This window comes from Dama dama, chromosome 4 (assembly GCF_033118175.1).
Source record: "Dama dama isolate Ldn47 chromosome 4, ASM3311817v1, whole genome shotgun sequence".
NCBI classification, from domain to species: Eukaryota; Metazoa; Chordata; class Mammalia; order Artiodactyla; family Cervidae; genus Dama; species Dama dama.
This window is the reverse complement of record NC_083684.1, coordinates 64,957,134-64,973,175: the sequence shown is the minus strand read 5'-3', so window position 1 is coordinate 64,973,175 and position 16,042 is coordinate 64,957,134. Positions and strand designations below refer to the sequence as shown.

The 16,042-nt window shown below is 42.5% G+C and overlaps 2 protein-coding genes across 2 annotated transcripts in view; both read right to left on the bottom strand.

The window, feature by feature from the left end:
• LOC133054779 (zinc finger protein 665-like) overlaps positions 1–5,228 on the bottom strand; it is a 41,157-nt gene extending 35,929 nt beyond the window's left edge. The window contains exons 1-2 of the mRNA XM_061140092.1: positions 4,848–5,228; positions 2,899–3,026 (exon numbers count right to left, since the gene is read on the bottom strand). The gene's annotated coding sequence lies outside the window, so the exon portion shown is untranslated. The remainder of the gene's footprint in view (positions 1–2,898; positions 3,027–4,847) is intronic.
• A 5,021-nt stretch (positions 5,229–10,249) lies between these two features.
• The window catches only part of LOC133054802 (zinc finger protein 665-like), a 43,524-nt gene continuing 37,731 nt past the window's right edge, over positions 10,250–16,042 (bottom strand). The window contains exon 5 of the mRNA XM_061140120.1: positions 10,250–14,767. Within this exon, the coding sequence (XP_060996103.1) occupies positions 13,653–14,767 (1,115 nt within the window). The 3' untranslated portion in view covers positions 10,250–13,652. The remainder of the gene's footprint in view (positions 14,768–16,042) is intronic.

The window sequence follows — 16,042 nt, the reverse complement described above, 5'->3', positions numbered from 1 at the left end:
GGGTTCAGGACAGTCAACTCCTACACACAGACCAACAATGAGTTTTCTCACACTTTCTCTTGAATCACACTCCCCTCCTGGTGAGGCCTCATGTACACAGCAGCTGTGGGCACCTCAGCTGATCTGACAATCCCCTTCAGGTCACAGACCAGGCCCTGATTCATCCCCATGCAGAGCCCAGATCTCAGCCCTCAGGAAGTGGAGGACTCACAGTCACCATGCTCAGTGAGGGATCCAGACAGGAATCACCTTACATATTATGGAGCTTTCAATCAGTTCAGTTCAACTCTTTGTGACCCCATGGACTGCAGAATGCCAGGCTTCCCTGTCCCTCACCAACTCTTGGAGCTTTGGCCCAGCACAAACTATCTGAAGGGGAATCTCTGGTCAACAGGCACAAAACATATATGCAACATGGCTCATTAGGCTTCGCCTAATGCGAAGCCTGGTTTGAGAACTACCCAGAGGAGGCAAGTCCAGCACAGCCCCACTTTCTTTTTCCTTTCCACATTTATTGAGGTATAATTGAGGAATAAAACCTGTGTACATATGACACTTACAATGTATTTATTTGACAGATGTATATACTGTGTAATAATGATCAGAATCAAGGAATTTACACTTCCATCATCACACAATTTCCATTTTTTGTGTGTGGTGAGAACACTTAAATGATATTCTCTCAGCAATTCAGGTATTTAATAACACTCTGATTAAAGAGTTAGCATGCTATATGATCAGATCCCCAGAACCTTCACTTTACATTATTGTTCTCCCCATTTTTTTCCCCTCTCTACTGATTTTGTTCCTCTCCATTCTTCCTGTTCTTGCCCTCCTATTTCCACCGGCACAGCGTGCTGCCCGCTCTGCAACTTGTTTCCCCTCTCACGACTCTTTTCCCGACAACCTTTCTAACTAGGCTAACTCTCTAGGTGGTTTTGCCTCCTTCGTTCACCATCCCTGACCCCCGTCTGCCTTCTGGGTCACACTCCTTCCATCCCCTTGCGGCTCCCTTTGTCCCTATTCTCTATCGCCCCCTGGTGGCTGTGCTTCCTTCCCGTTCTCTGCTCCTCCAATCACAAGTTTCCCCTCTCCCAGTACCACGTTGCTCCGAAGGCCAAGTTTTCAAATATTTTATCCCCACCGCCTCACTCTGAGGGTGAAGTGTCTCACGACTGTCATCGCCCCTCCTGCCGTGCGTCTAGGGCCCCTCTCCCTATGTTGCTCTCCAGTCCTTGCAGATTCTGCTTTAACTCATTGTTTACTGATTACACTGCAAGACTTTCAAGGGTAAATGTTTATGTTACAGTCTCTTTGCAACATCCTCAGCCATCCTGCACCTTCCCATTAGTAGTAGTAAAGTCGCTAAGTCGTGTCCTGCCAGGCTCCTCTGTCCATGGGATTCTCCAGGCAAGAATCCTGGAGTGGACTGCCATTTATTGGTTCTCCATTTTTTTTCCCCTCCTCAGTTGTTCTATTTCTATCTCAGACGCTGGGTCTCTGCTTGTCCGGAACCTCCTGGCCCACATGTTTAAAGGAACAGCGACTGAAAAAGATGCCCGCGGACGGGAAGAGACCATCTGGAATTGGGATCCGAAGGAGTGGTTGGTACAAGGTTGGCCGCGGTCACCTGCCCCCAAGAGGGGTGAGGGGACGGGCTGACAGGGAGGGGAGGCCCGCGGGGCAGAAGGAGCGGCCGAGGAGACCGAGGACAGACGGCCGGGGAGGGAGGGGGTCTCAACAGCGGGGCGGGCTCCCGGAATCCAGGGACCGGGGAGAGGGTGCGGCCTCCAGAGGCCGAGAGGGCGAGGCTGAGGAACACGGAGCGAATAAACCAGCTCGTAGAAGAGGATTTTAAGTTGTGCACGAATGATGGCAGGGTCAGTGGGGTCAGTCAAGTGAAGTGAAGTCGCGCCCAACTCTTCGACCCCATGGACTGTAGCCTACCAGGCTCCTCCCATGGGCTTTTCCAGGTAAGAATACTGGAGTGGGTTGCCATTTCCTTCTCCAGGATCTTCCCCACCCGAGGGTCGAACCCTAGTCTCCCGCATTGTAGGCAGACGCTTTACTGTCTGAGCCACCAGTGGGGTCAGTAAAGCGTTTTAACCAGGAAAGGTACGAAAGGCAGCGTCTCAGTGGACTAAAGGCAGGAACCGGTTTCAGAACAACTGTAACCCGAAAGGGAGGCGCCTTTCACCGAAGTGAGGTGTCTCTCACCGAGATGTCTGAAATGCTAGGGGTGGGACAGGCGCGAGAATGTATGGCCTTTGACACCATGTACAGAGGAAAGGAGACTGCAAGGCTCAGGTGTGGGCCTGAGACAGAGATGGACGCTGCGCGGAGACAACTTCGTTTGGGGGTGGGGGTGGGTGGTGTGTGTGTGTGTGAGGGACAGGGAAGATGTGTGTACGTGTGTGTGTGTGTGTGTGTGTGTGTGTGTGTGTGTGTGTGAAGGACAGGGAAGACCTTCGTGCTGCAGTCCTTGTGCTTGCAAAGAGTGGGACACTACTGACCGATTGAACTTACAGGGTTTACATCACTTACAGGGCACCTACATCACTTATAGGGCAAAGACTGGGAATTTGTGGAGTGTCTGTGTCTGTTTTTTTCCCAGGTAAACAAGGGGCCAAGTGGGGGGTCTTAAATCAGTGATAATGTGGAATGATGGGTCTTGGCAGTAAGCCGTTTCTTGGAAGTGAAGTGGGAGAATTTTTAAATCTTTGCTCTTTTCCATAATTACAGGGTCAGAAGTAACCTTCAACTCTGTCATCATAAACTATAACACCAAGCAAAACTCAAAAATGATAAATATACATGCTATAGTTGAAAAACCTTAGGAATATTAAACCAATAATAATAAAAACAACAACAAAGGCCCGAGAACCTTGGTTTATGTACCTTAGAACCTCAGTGAAGGGCCCTGTCTGTTCCTTTGGGCTGTGTTGTGTCTGGTCCCGTCACATCTTAGAGACATCCGTATGTGTTGAAAGACGTTCCTCTGAATCATCAAGTCACGGTCTGGGTTGCTGTTAAATTGAACAAGAACCTAGAGGTTATACCAATGCCAAACTCTTGGCTCTCAGTGCACCAATGCCAAATCAAAATACTTGAAATACAAATACAGAGACATATGGAGGAGAGACAAGGAGGGAACACAGTAGGCTAACATTTCTCAATACCTGTGTCCCACTCCCTGGTGAGTAGAGAGAAGTTATACAATCAGGCAGGTGTATATGATAAGCATCAATGAAGTAACAGTCTTGTATTTTTTCTTCTACAAAGTTGCCAAAGGATGGGGTTGCTAACAAGGTTAGGGTGTGTGCAGGGTCTTAGGTGGTCTGGTCTCCTATCTCGATGAGCCCCTCTGGTCCCTTAATCTTGCCTCAGATGGTTTTGTGGCTGCTCCTCCTTTGATTGGAGGTGGTGTGGTGGTAAGGAATCTGCTTGCCATGCAGGACACTTGGGTTTGATCCCTGGGTCAGGTATACCCCTGGAGGAGGAAATGGCAACCCACTCCAGTATTCTTTTCTGGGAAATTCCTTGGACAGTGGAACCTGATAGGCTACAGTCCATGGGGTCACAAAGAGTACGACAGGAGTGAAAGAGGGTGAGCATCCTTCTGTGACTATCAACTGTTCTGCACTTTGGAACTCAGAGAAGGTCATGGAGGCTGGAGTCTTGTTTATAAAAACTGGGATACAAAAAGCCCTCCTTGTCTGGGAGCCCCACAGGGCCCTGCTCAGCAGCATCACTGTTAAAAAATATATATTTTTCACTTTTCCCTTTTTCTGGTGATCATGAAAAAAAATCTTTGGGCATCATGTATTTTATGTTCACGATTAGACAGGATAAGCAGTAATGAAAATCTCATACTTATGTAACTAAATTATCCAGTTATCTCCTCTTTTACCAGCTGAGCCCTGCTGAAGAACTAAGCTGGTGAGAATAAACTATTCTTGATTAATAAAGTAAAAAAAAGGGTCAGTTGTTTTCTGTGACCTGAGAATGAAAGCTGGACATGAATTGTCCTTCATGTTGGGCATGCAGACAGTACACATAGATGTGGATCAACTGGGTGTTACCTTAAAACAGTTTGGCCCAGACACCTGGGGGAAAGTCCTCACAAAATTCCAAGAGTAGATCTACTGAGGATTTAGCACATATAAAATAGTAAACACAAACAGAACTGAATTATCCAAGAAATACTCAACATTGTTGGGAAAATAAAATTAAATGATAGAAATGAATGGGCCTGGAGATTATCATACTAAATGACTAAGTCAGTGAAAGACAAATATTAGATATCATTTATATATGGAACCAAATCCCTTACAATTATACAGTGGAAGTGACTGATAGATTCAGGGGATTAGATCTGATGGACAGAATGCCTGAAGAACTATGGATGGAGATTCATGACATTGTACAGGAGGCAGTGAGCAAGACCACCCCCACAAAAAAGAAATGCAAAAAGGCAAAATGGTTGTCTGAGGAGGGCTTACAAATAGCTGAGAAAAAAACAGAAGTGAAAGGCAAAGGAGATAAGAAAGATACATACATCTGAATGCAAAGTTTCAAAGAATAGCAAGGAGAGATAAGAAAGCCTTCCTCAGCAATCAATGCAAAGAAATAGAGGAAAACAATAGAATGGGAAAGACTAGCGATCTCTTCAAGAAAATTAGAGATATCAAAGGACTGTTTCATGCAAAGATGGGCACAATAAAGGATAGAAATAGTATGGACCTAACAGAAGCAGAAGATATTAAGAAGAGGTGGTAAGAATACACAGATGAACTATACAAAAAGATCTTCATGACCCAGATAATCATAATGGTGTGATCACTCACCTAGAGCCAGACATCCTGGAATGTGAAGTTAAGTGGGGCTTAGGAAGCATCACTATGAACAAAGCTAGTGGAGGTGATGGAATTCCAGTTGAGTTATTTCAAATCCTAAAAGATGATGCTGTGGAAGTGCTGCACTCAATATGCCAACAAATTTGGAAAACTCAGCAGTGGCCACAGGACTGGAAAAGGTCAGTTTTCATTCCAATTCCAAAGAAAGGCAATGCCAAAGGATATTTAAACTACCGCACAATTGCACTCATCTCACACGCTAGTAAAGTAATGCTCAAAATTCTCCAAGCCAGGCTTCAAGAGGACGTGACCCGTGAACTTCCAGATGTTCATGCTGGATTTAGAAAAGGCAGAAAAACCAGAGATCAGCTTGCCAACATCTGTTGGATCATTGAAAAAGCAAGAGAGTTCTGTAAAAACATCTACTTCTGCTTTATTGACTATGCCAAAGACTTTTGACCGTGTGAATCATAACAAACTGTGGAAAAATTCTTCAAGAGATGGGAATACCAGACCACCTGACCTGCCTCTTGAGAAATCTGTATGCAGGTCAGGAAGCAACAGAACTGGACATGAAACAACAGACTGGTTCCAAATAGGGAAAGAAGTACATCAAGGCTGTATATTGTCACCCTACTTCTTTAACTTATATGCAGAGTACATCATGTGAAACGTCAGGCTGGAAGAAGCACAAGCTGGAATCAAGATTGCCGGGAGAAATATCAATAACCTCAGATACGCAGATGACACCACACGTATGGCAGAAAGTGAAGAAGAACTAAAGAGCCTTTTGATGAAAGTGAGAGTGAAAAGGTTGACTTAAAGCTGAACATTAAAAAATGAAGATTATGGCATCCGGTCCCAGCACTTCATGGCAAATAGATGGGGAAACGAAACAGTGAGAGACTTTATTTTTGGGGGCTCCAAAAATAAAGCACCACTGCACCACTGCAGATGGTGACTGCAGCCATGAAATTAAAAGACGCTTGCTCCTTGTAAGAAATGCTATGACCAGCCTAGACAGCATATTAAAAAGCAGAGACATTACTTTGCCAATAATGGTCCGTCTAGTCAATGCTATGGTTTTTCCAGTAGTCATGTATGGATGTGAGAGTTGGACTATAAAGAAAGCTGAGAGTCGAAGAATTGATGCTTTTGAAGTGTGGTGTTGGAGAAGCCTGTTGAGAGTCTCTTGGACTGCAAGGAGATCCAACCAGTCCACCCTAAAGGAAATCAGTCCTGAATATTCTTTGGAGGGACTGATGCTGAAGCTGAAATTCCAATATTTTGGCCACTTAATGCAAAGGACTGACTCATTGGAAAAGACCGTGATGCTGGGAAAGATTGAAGGTGGGAGGAGAAGGGGATGACAGAGGATGAGATGGTTGGATGGCATCACCGACTTGATGGGCATGAGTTTCAGCAAGCTCTGGGAGTTGGTGATGGACAGGGAAGCCTGGTGTGCTGCAGTCCATGGGGGTCACAAAGAGTTGGACATGAATGAGCGACTGAACTGAACTGATACATGCAATCTGAAAAAATGATACCAATGAACTCATTTACAAAACAGAAACATCTCACTGTATAGCACAGGGAACTCTGCTCAATATCATGTGGCAGCCTGGATGGGACAGGAGTTTGGGGGAAGAATGAATACATATATATGTATGGGAGTCCCTCGATTGTCATTTATCCTGACCCCTTAAAAGACCTGAATCTTCTTGTAACCCAGCAGAACCCTGCACTCATCCCCACCCCACCCCCAAGTACAAAGACCCCTCTATGTCTGCTCTTTTCTAAACATTTTTACTGGAGTATAGTTGATTCACAATATTGTGTTAGTTTCAGGCGTACAGCAAATTCAATCAGTTATACATATCCCACACTTTGTTAGATTCTTTCCCCCATAGCTCATTAGAGAGTATTGAGTAGAATTTACCGTGCTATACAGTAGGTCACTATTATCTACTTTATATATACTAGTATGTATATGTCAGTCCCAATCTCCCAGCTTATCCCTCCACACCTCACTCCCTGATAACCATGTTTGTTTCGTATGTCCATACCTCTATTCTGGTTTTGTAGATAAGTTCATTTGTACCCTTTGCTTAGATTCCACAGATAAATGAAACCCTAGATTTGTCTTTCTCTTCTGTCTCTTGTTGATAGAAAAGCTGAAGTCTCCCAGACCTCCCTGAAGCACAAAAGAGAAAGACTCAAGCATCTAATAAATAGGACAGAGGAACCACAGGCTTAGTATCTGATGCACATTTCTGAGTTCTTTTAAAAAATATTTTATTTATTTGACTGCATTGGGTCTCAGTTGTGGCACATGGAATCTTTGGTGTGGCACATGGGCTCTTTCGTTTTGGTGTGCCAGTTTAGTTGCCACGTGGCATGTGGGATCTCAGTTTCATGACCAGGGCTGGAACCTATGTCCCCTGCATTGGAAGGGAAATTAAATTCCTAACCACTGGATCACAAGAGAAGTCCTACATTTCTGAGTTTTACAGATACGGTAACTGCCACCAGAGGGAAAAGGCCAACTGCATGATGACCCAACTGCACCCATGCCATAAAGTGCTTCATCTTGAGCCAGTACCGAGTCTGTGCCTAGAGCAGTTCCCAGAACTGGCCTTAAGAGAAGTGGATTAACACTACTGTTCATAATAATCTGTATCTTTGGGGGAAGCAGAATAATCATAGCTAGTTCTGCCTGTGCACATAAAGAGGTATGCACACCTGGCGGTGAAGAGATACTACACAATAGCCAGGACATGAAAGCAACCCAGATGCCCATCAACAGATGAATGAATAAAGAAGATGTGGTATGTAAATACAATGGAATGTTACTCAGCCACAAAAGGGATGGAGCTGGAGTCAGTTGAAGTGAGGTGGATGAAAGAGTCTGTTATACAGAGTGAAGTCAGAAAGAGGAAAACAAACATGATACATCAACACATATATATATTGCTGTCCACTCACTCAGTTGTATCTGACTCTGCGACCCCATGGACTGTGGCATGCCAGGCTTCTCTGTCCTTCACCGTCTCCCAGAACTTGCTCATAATCATGTCTATTGAGTCGGTGATGCCATCAAACCAGTTCCTCGTCTGTCTTCTCTGTAAATAGGTTCATCAGAAAAAATAGTACTGATGAACTATTCACAGTGAAGACATGGAGACCCAGACTTAGAGAATGGACTTGTGGACACAGCAGTGGAAGGAGAGGCTACAACAAATTGAGAAAGTAGCACTGACATATATATACTATCGTGTGTAAAATACATAGCTAGTGGGAACATCCTCAGCCATCTTGCATCTTCCACTTGGTTCTCCCTTTTTCTCCTCAGTTGTTCTACTTCTATCTCGGTCGCTGTCTCTGCTTCTTTGGAACCTCCTGGCCCACATACAGGAATGGCGACTAAAAAAGATGCCCGCGGATGGGAATAGACCACCTGCAATTGGGAACCGACGAAGAGTGGGTAGTAAAAGGTTGGCCCAAGTCACCTGCCCCTATGCGGGGTGAGGGAAAGGGAAAGGTCTGCGGGGCAGAAGGAGGTGCCTGAGACTGAAGGACAGAGCGGGACGGGGTCTCAGGAGAGGGGTGGGCTCTCCAGAACCCCAGGACCGGGGAGAGGACGCGGCCTCTCCGGGAGCGCGGCGGCCGGCTTGGCCTCCAGGGCGACGCTGAGGGCCACGAATCCACCTCGCGGACGAGGACTTTATATGGGGCGGAGGACAGAGGTAGTAAAGGGTTTTAAACAGGAAAATGCGGTGAAAGGCGGTGTCTATGTGTAACGATCGCAGAAATGTCAAGAGAACTGACCAGCCTCATACCATCAAACCAAAATGAACACATACCCAACGAGTAACAGCGATGTCTGGGCTTACTCAGGTTAAGTGCCGGCTGCTGGGCTGTAAGGTCGAGAGTCACTCCCAAGACCTTAAAGAATACGGCGGACATGCAGCACAGATTTACACTAGAACGTTGAAACAACGTCTTCACACAAGTCAATCACTGGTACTCCGTTTCCATACTGCGTTTGGGTTCCCAGGGATAGAGTCGGGAAGGAAGAGGCGGTACTTCCGGAGGCGGGGCCTGGGCGGAGGGGGCGGGGCGAGGACGGAGCCCAGGAGAGACGGGAAGTGAAGGCGCTTCCCCTTACCTTCACCTGCTTACTCTATCTGTAACAGTTTTAAGGTGAAAGCATATTTTGTAAGCCAGTTACTTTACAAATGAAAACTAATATGCATGAGACTTATGATATATTCTGAATAAAGGAGTAGCTAAACATAATGGCAGCAATTAAATATGAAACAGACGCACACACATACTTCTCTGGATCTTTTGATTAAATTTTCCTCTGAGGAAAACTGCCCTCTACATTTCCAAGAATAAGACTAAGTTTCCATTGATATACAACAGCTATTGCCAATTAAAGGAGAAAGTGATCGCCATTCTCCTTGGAGTAGTTCCACCACATACTCAGTCATAACCTGTAACTCTCCCCCCATGAAAAGCCCATGTCCCTTCAGCCTTCCCTATTCAAGGTCAATTGATACAACATTCTTTCCTATAACCCACAGTTGCATCTACGGAAGGTCAGCCTGAACATAATGGGCATGATGAGTCATCACAATTGTACATTATTCTCTTTCCCTCCCTAATTCACACTACTGAAGTTGATAATTTTGTGTCCTTGTTTCTCCAGTGAACACAAATGTGAACAAACCACACCTAATGAAGCTGATCCCCTCATCCGATTCCTTCATGAAACATCATGAGACTGTAACACAGCAAGTGGAGCACAACCCTTAGCAGGTAGCCACTGCTGTGTCTCATTACTCTGCACGCTGTTACCAGGCAACAGGTCTTGCTCAGTCATTGTTTGGTGCCTCAGTGGGCCCCGCCCACAAGCAACCAACTGTCAATGAGTGACCGTTAGTTGTCCTGCTTGGTTACCTGACCATAACCGGACCTCAAGAACAAAGGTTCTGACACTGAGAAGTCTCCAACAACTAACCATGTCCACCCCTCACCTTTTGCTTTTAAAGGGGCCTGCTGAAAGCTTTCAGTAACTCGGGTTCTTAGGGCATGAGCAACCCATCTCCTTGTACGAATCTGTAATAAACCTTTCTCTGTTCCAAACTCTTAATGTTTAGTATTGATGAGCTTTACTGTGCGTTGGGCACACGGACTTGTGATTTCTGTAACAAGACCATTGTGAAAGGCCTCTATTGAATGACTAAGATCAAAAGATTTCAAACTTCAAGTTTAAAGTCATAGATAGTAATGAAGTCTTTTCAACAAAATTTCAATATTTAAATACACACTGGAGATAATGAACCATTTCCACACAAGTAAGTCCTTGTTCCCAGGATAAATGTGTCATGAGTTTTAACATATGTTGACTTTGAATTATTCTGCAGTATACAGTATCTCAGACTAATCTCAAAAAACTGAAGACTTAGTTATTCCCAGTATAGTTCCTCTGAAGTGTGGTCCATTGGGAGAACTGGTTAAGAAATTTACCACATACTTCTTAAAGATTCTACCCAATATGAATTATTTGGTGAGTCCTGAGGACACACTGTTTCTTACAGGTATTTCCACATTAAGTATATCTGTGTATTTTCTGTCCCATATTAATTCTCTCATTATGCCAAAGGCATGGACATTTGAAGAAGCTTTACAACATTCTTTACAGTTGTAAGGGTGCTCTCAAATATAAATCCTCTGATGCTCCACAGTTTTCATCTTTGGGTAAAACCACTAGTGTTGCACCTTTTTTTCCCCATAGAGTCCAGTTGTTTTTAAACATGGCTGTTTATTAGAAATACATCTGGAGCTTTGGAGAAAAAAGCAATACCTGGGCATTTGTAGTTTTCAAAAAATTCCAAGATAATTCTGGTATGCATGTGGATTTTAAAAAATGATTACAAAAAAAATGATTACAGGTTTTTCCATTAAAAGGCAATTTTGGTGACATAGAATTCTATTATTTTCTGTTGACCAATCATGATACAATGGTATTAAGTGAATAACAGTTACATAATCACAATAGTAAAAGATGTTTATCAGTTTTCACAATCAATAGCCAGCCAGAATTCAAAGATAATTATAATCACAAGCCATAATAGGAACATGATTAACCTAGCAATATAAAATAATTACCTACAATTTGGGGGATTAAGTAGAGTGATATGGTAAGCCAAAGTGCATACATGCACGTTTTTATTGGCCCAGTCTATGTCTTTTGGTTGGTGCATTTAATCCATTCACATTTAAGGTAATTATTGATATGTATGGTACTATTACCATTTTACTAATTGTTTTGGGTTTATTTTGTGTAGGTCTTTTTTTTCTCCTGTGTTTCCTGCCTAGAGAAGTTCCTTTAACATTTGTTATACAAGTGGTTTGGTGATGCTGAATTCTCTTATTAACCTTTGCTTGTCTGGAAAGCTTTTGCTTTCTCCATCAAATCTGAATGAGTCTTGCTGGTTAGAGTATTCTTGGTTTATAGGTTCTTCCCTTTCATCACTTTAAATATATAGTGCCATTCCCTTCTGGCTTGTATAATTTCTGTTGAGAAATCAAGTTTTTAACCTTATGCGAGTTCCCATGTATGTTGTCATTTTCCCCTTGTTGCTTTTAATATTGTATCTTTGTCTTAATTTTTGTCAGTTTGATTATTATGTGTCTCAGTGTGTTCCTCCTTAGATTTATCTTGCCTGGGACTCTGCACTTCCTGGACTTAGTTGACTATATCCTTTCCCATGTTAGGGAAGTTTTCAGCTATAATCTCTTCAAATATTTTCTCTGGTCCCTTTTCTCTCTCTCTTCTTCTGGGATCCCCTATCATGCAAATATTAATGTATTTAATGCTGTCCCAGAGGTCTCTTAGGCTTTTTTTTTTTTCATTCCTCCCCGCCCCCCCAATATTCTGTTCTGCAGAAGTGATTTCCACCATTCTGTACTCCAGGTAATTTATCCGTTCTTCTGCCTCAGTTATTCTCCTATTGATTCTTTCTACTGTATTGTTCAACTCTGTTGGTTTGTTCTTTAGTTCTTCGGTAAACATTTTTTTGCATCTTCTATTTCTGAGATCCTGGATCATCTTCATGATTATTCTGAATCATGAATAATCTGGAAGGTTGTCTATCTCCACTTCATTTAGTTGTTTTTTGGGGGTTTTATCTTGTCCCTTCATCTGTGATATGTCTTCTTTTTCATCCTAATTAACTTAGAGTAATGTGCCTTTTGTTCTAGCTGCTATGGAATTGTTGTTCTTCTTGTTTCTTCTATATGCCCTCTGGTAGATCAGGCTAAAAGGTTTGTGTAAGATTCTTGATGGGAGGGACTGAGTGGGAAAAACTGGGTCCACTCTGGTGGGCAGGGCCTTACCAAGTAAAACTTTAATCCAATTATCTGCTGATGGGTGGGGTTGTGCTCCCTCCCTGTTGGTTGTTCTGCCTGAGGCAGCCCAGCTCTGGGGTTTATGGTCAGGTTAATGGCGACCTCCAAGAGGACTAACACCAAGGGGGACCTTCCCAGACTGCTGCTGTCAGTGACCCTGCCCCCATGGTGAGCCATTTTTGACCCATGGCTCCAGAGAAGGTCCTCCAACTCCAGCAGGTAGGTCTGGTTCAGTCTCCTACGGGGTCACTGCTCCTTTCCCTTGGGTCTTGGTGCATGCCAAGATTTTGTTTGTGCCCTCCAAGAGTGAAATCTGTTTCCCCCAGTCCTATGGAAGTTCTATAATCAAATCCCGCTGGCCTTCAAAGTCAGATTCCCTGGGTATTCCCAGTTCCTTTGTTAGATCCCCAGGCTGGGAAGCCTAAGGTGGGGCTCAGAACTTTCCCTACAGTGGGAGAACTTCTTTGGTATTATTGTTCTTCAGTTTGTACGTTGCCCACCCAGCCAGTATGGGATTTGATTTTATAGTGTTTCCGCCCCTCCTACCATCTCCTTGTGGCTTCTTGGTCTTTGGACCAATGTTCTCCTGTTGATGGTTGTTCAACAGCTAGTTGCAGTGTTGGTGCTCTTGCAGGAGAAGATGAACACTTGTCCTTCTACTCCACCATCTTGAACTGTTAACTAGCATGCACATTATTTTTTGGTGGCTTCTCTCAAGGATGTATATTCTAAAGTCTAGAGATTTCTCTCCAATATAGAGTCTGTTGTTGCATAATATTTGAATTCAAGGGAAAGTCTTGACCATGTTTATTGCATTTTGAAGGTGTCAATCCTGTATCTTCCCCCAACGTTTGCTATATGGGTAAAATCCTTACCATACAGTACACTTGTGTGCTTTCACTCCAGAATACAGATCCCTTTATTTAATGAAAAGTGAGCAATAATTTGAAACTTTGCCACATTCATTACATTTGTTTTGTATGGACTACTTGGTGAACCTGGAGTTTAAGGCAATAGCTAAAAGCCTTGCAAAACTCAGTACATCTGTAAGCCTGTATGGATTATGGATTATCTGATGATTAGTGAGGTGTAAGCCCTGAGCAAAAGTTTTCCCACACTCATGGAATTGGTAAGGTTTCTCTCCAGAATGAATTCTTTGGTGAATCCTGAGGTAGGATTATTGTCTAAAGGCTATGCCATACTCAATACATTGGTATGATTTCTCTCCAGTATGAATCCTCTCATGAAGCCTAAGGTGTGAACACCTGCTAAAAGCCTTGCCACATTCATTGTAAAGTCTCTTTCCAGTATGGGTCACCTGGTGTTTACTGAGGCTTCAGTGGCTAAAGGATTTGCCACACTACACTTGCTACGTTTCTATGACTTATCTCCAGCATGAATTCTTTGGTGAATAGTGATGTCAGACCATTGCTGAAAGGCCTTGCCACATTCAGTATACTTGTATGGTTTTTCTCCAGTATGAATCCTCTCATGATACCTAAGATGCGAAGGCTTGATAAAAGCCTTGCCACATTCAGTACACTTGTATGGCCTTTCTCCAGTATGAATCCTCTCATGATGCCTAAGATATGAAGGCTTAATAAAAGCTTTGCCACATTCATTACATTTGTAAGACTTCTCTCCAGTATGAATTACCTGATGGTAAGTTAGGCTTGAACGATCACTAAAGGCTTTCCCACACTCATTACATTTGTAAGGTTTTTCCCCGGTATGAATTCTTTGATGACCTGCAAGATGTGAATTCCGACTGAAGACCTTGTCACAGACCTCACATTTATATGGTTTCTCTCCAGTATGGATGGTTTGATGTCTAGTGAGGTGCGAACTCCGAGTAAAGGATTTGCCACACTCGCTACATTTGAAAGGTTTCTCTCCAGCATGGATTCTTTGGTGAATTCTGATATCAGACCATTGCCTGAAGCCCTTGCCACATTCAGTACACTTGTATGGCTTCTCTCCAGTATGAATTCTCTCATGAAGCCTAAGGTGTGAACGTTTGATGAACGTCTTGCCACATTCATTACATGGGTAAGACTTCCCTCTGGTATGGACTACCTGATGGTTGATTAGGCTTGATCGCAAAATAAAGGCTTTGTCGCATGCATCACATTTGTAGGGCTGCCCTCGAGTATGAATTCTTTGATGTTTTAGAAGCTTGGAATTACGGGAAAAAGCCTTGTTACATTTACTACAATGGTAACGCTTCTCTCCAGTATGGATTACTTGATGGCTCCTGAGGCTTGAACACACCCTAAAGGCTTTGCCACACACATTACATTTGTATGGTTTCTCTCCAGTATGAATTCTCTGATGAGTTTCAAGGTTTGATTTTCTATTAAAAACCTTGCCACACTCATTACACTTGTAAGGTTTCTCTCCAGTATGAATTTTCCGATGAGTTGCAAGGTTCGAACTCTGACTGAAGTCCTTGCCACATGTATCACATTTGTATGGCCTCTCTCCTGTATGGACTACCCGATGTTTAGTGAGGTGTGAGACATGAGTAAAGGTTTTGTCACAGTCATTACACCTGTAAGGTTTTTCCCTATGTACTTTATGGTCTTTTGTCAGTATTGAAGAATGGATAAAATCATTCCCATACATGTTAGAAGTGTTGGTTTGGACATTAGGAGGAATTCTTTGGAGAGCTGAAATTGAGGAACAATTGTTGATAACCTTTTCAACTTGATTACATTCAAAAATTTTCCTTTTCATTCGAAATATCTGCAATTCATCCTGAAAGCTTAATGCAAGTTTATTTTCAGTTGGTTTGTTTCCTGCATTGCTTCTACCACATTGATCTTTTCTATCGGTGAACTTTTCATCATGGGTTACAAGCACTCCTTTGTAATTTCTTTCATCATTTCTCCACTGACACTCAAACTCAAGCATATTGCCTCGGATTTCCCTTAAGTAAAAATCTTTGACTCCATGGCTTTCATGTCTTCCCAAAATCACTGTTTGGAATGTATCTGTTGAGTTAGTGTTCTCCTTTGGTTGTAATTTCTTGATAATATGTATGGGAGAGATATCTACAAAATACAAAAAATCATAGGTATATTATTAATCATAATTCATAAATATTTTATGTTGAAAACATATTATACCAAAAATAACACTTACACTGAAGGTAGTTATGAAACTTCCCAACCACGATCTTCAAATTTTGAAGAAATAGGATTCTTTAATAAAGAAGGTGTGATCACATGAAATTCAAATTGATTTTAGGGTAGCCTCATTTCAAACACTGTATGACAAAAACACTCAGGTTGTGTAAACTTAAGTTAGCTCTTAAAAAATGGCTAATCCCATGACCATGAACCCAAAACATATACATATTGACAGTAACTGAAGAGAAACATATTAGACATATTTTCCACATGCTTATTATACATAATCTGTATACAGTATATACATCATTACTGTATATAAATTTAATACTTAAAATAAGTAATGTAATGGTAAATAATCCAAAACAAGCTTATCTAACAAGTAACCTAAATAAATGGCAGTTTAGAATTGCAAAACAAATACAGCACTGCAAAAATAAAGAATTTAATAAGGGTATTTAAAAAATGAAATATTTTCCTGAATTACCTGTTATAAAAGTATCAATTCCCATGAAAAATAGGCATTTTATAACATTAACAAGTAAATGTCAGTTATATTGCATAATATGTTCTGAAAGACCATCAACTGTAAATCACAATAAAAATTAATAAACACACTATTCTAGTAACCCTTTC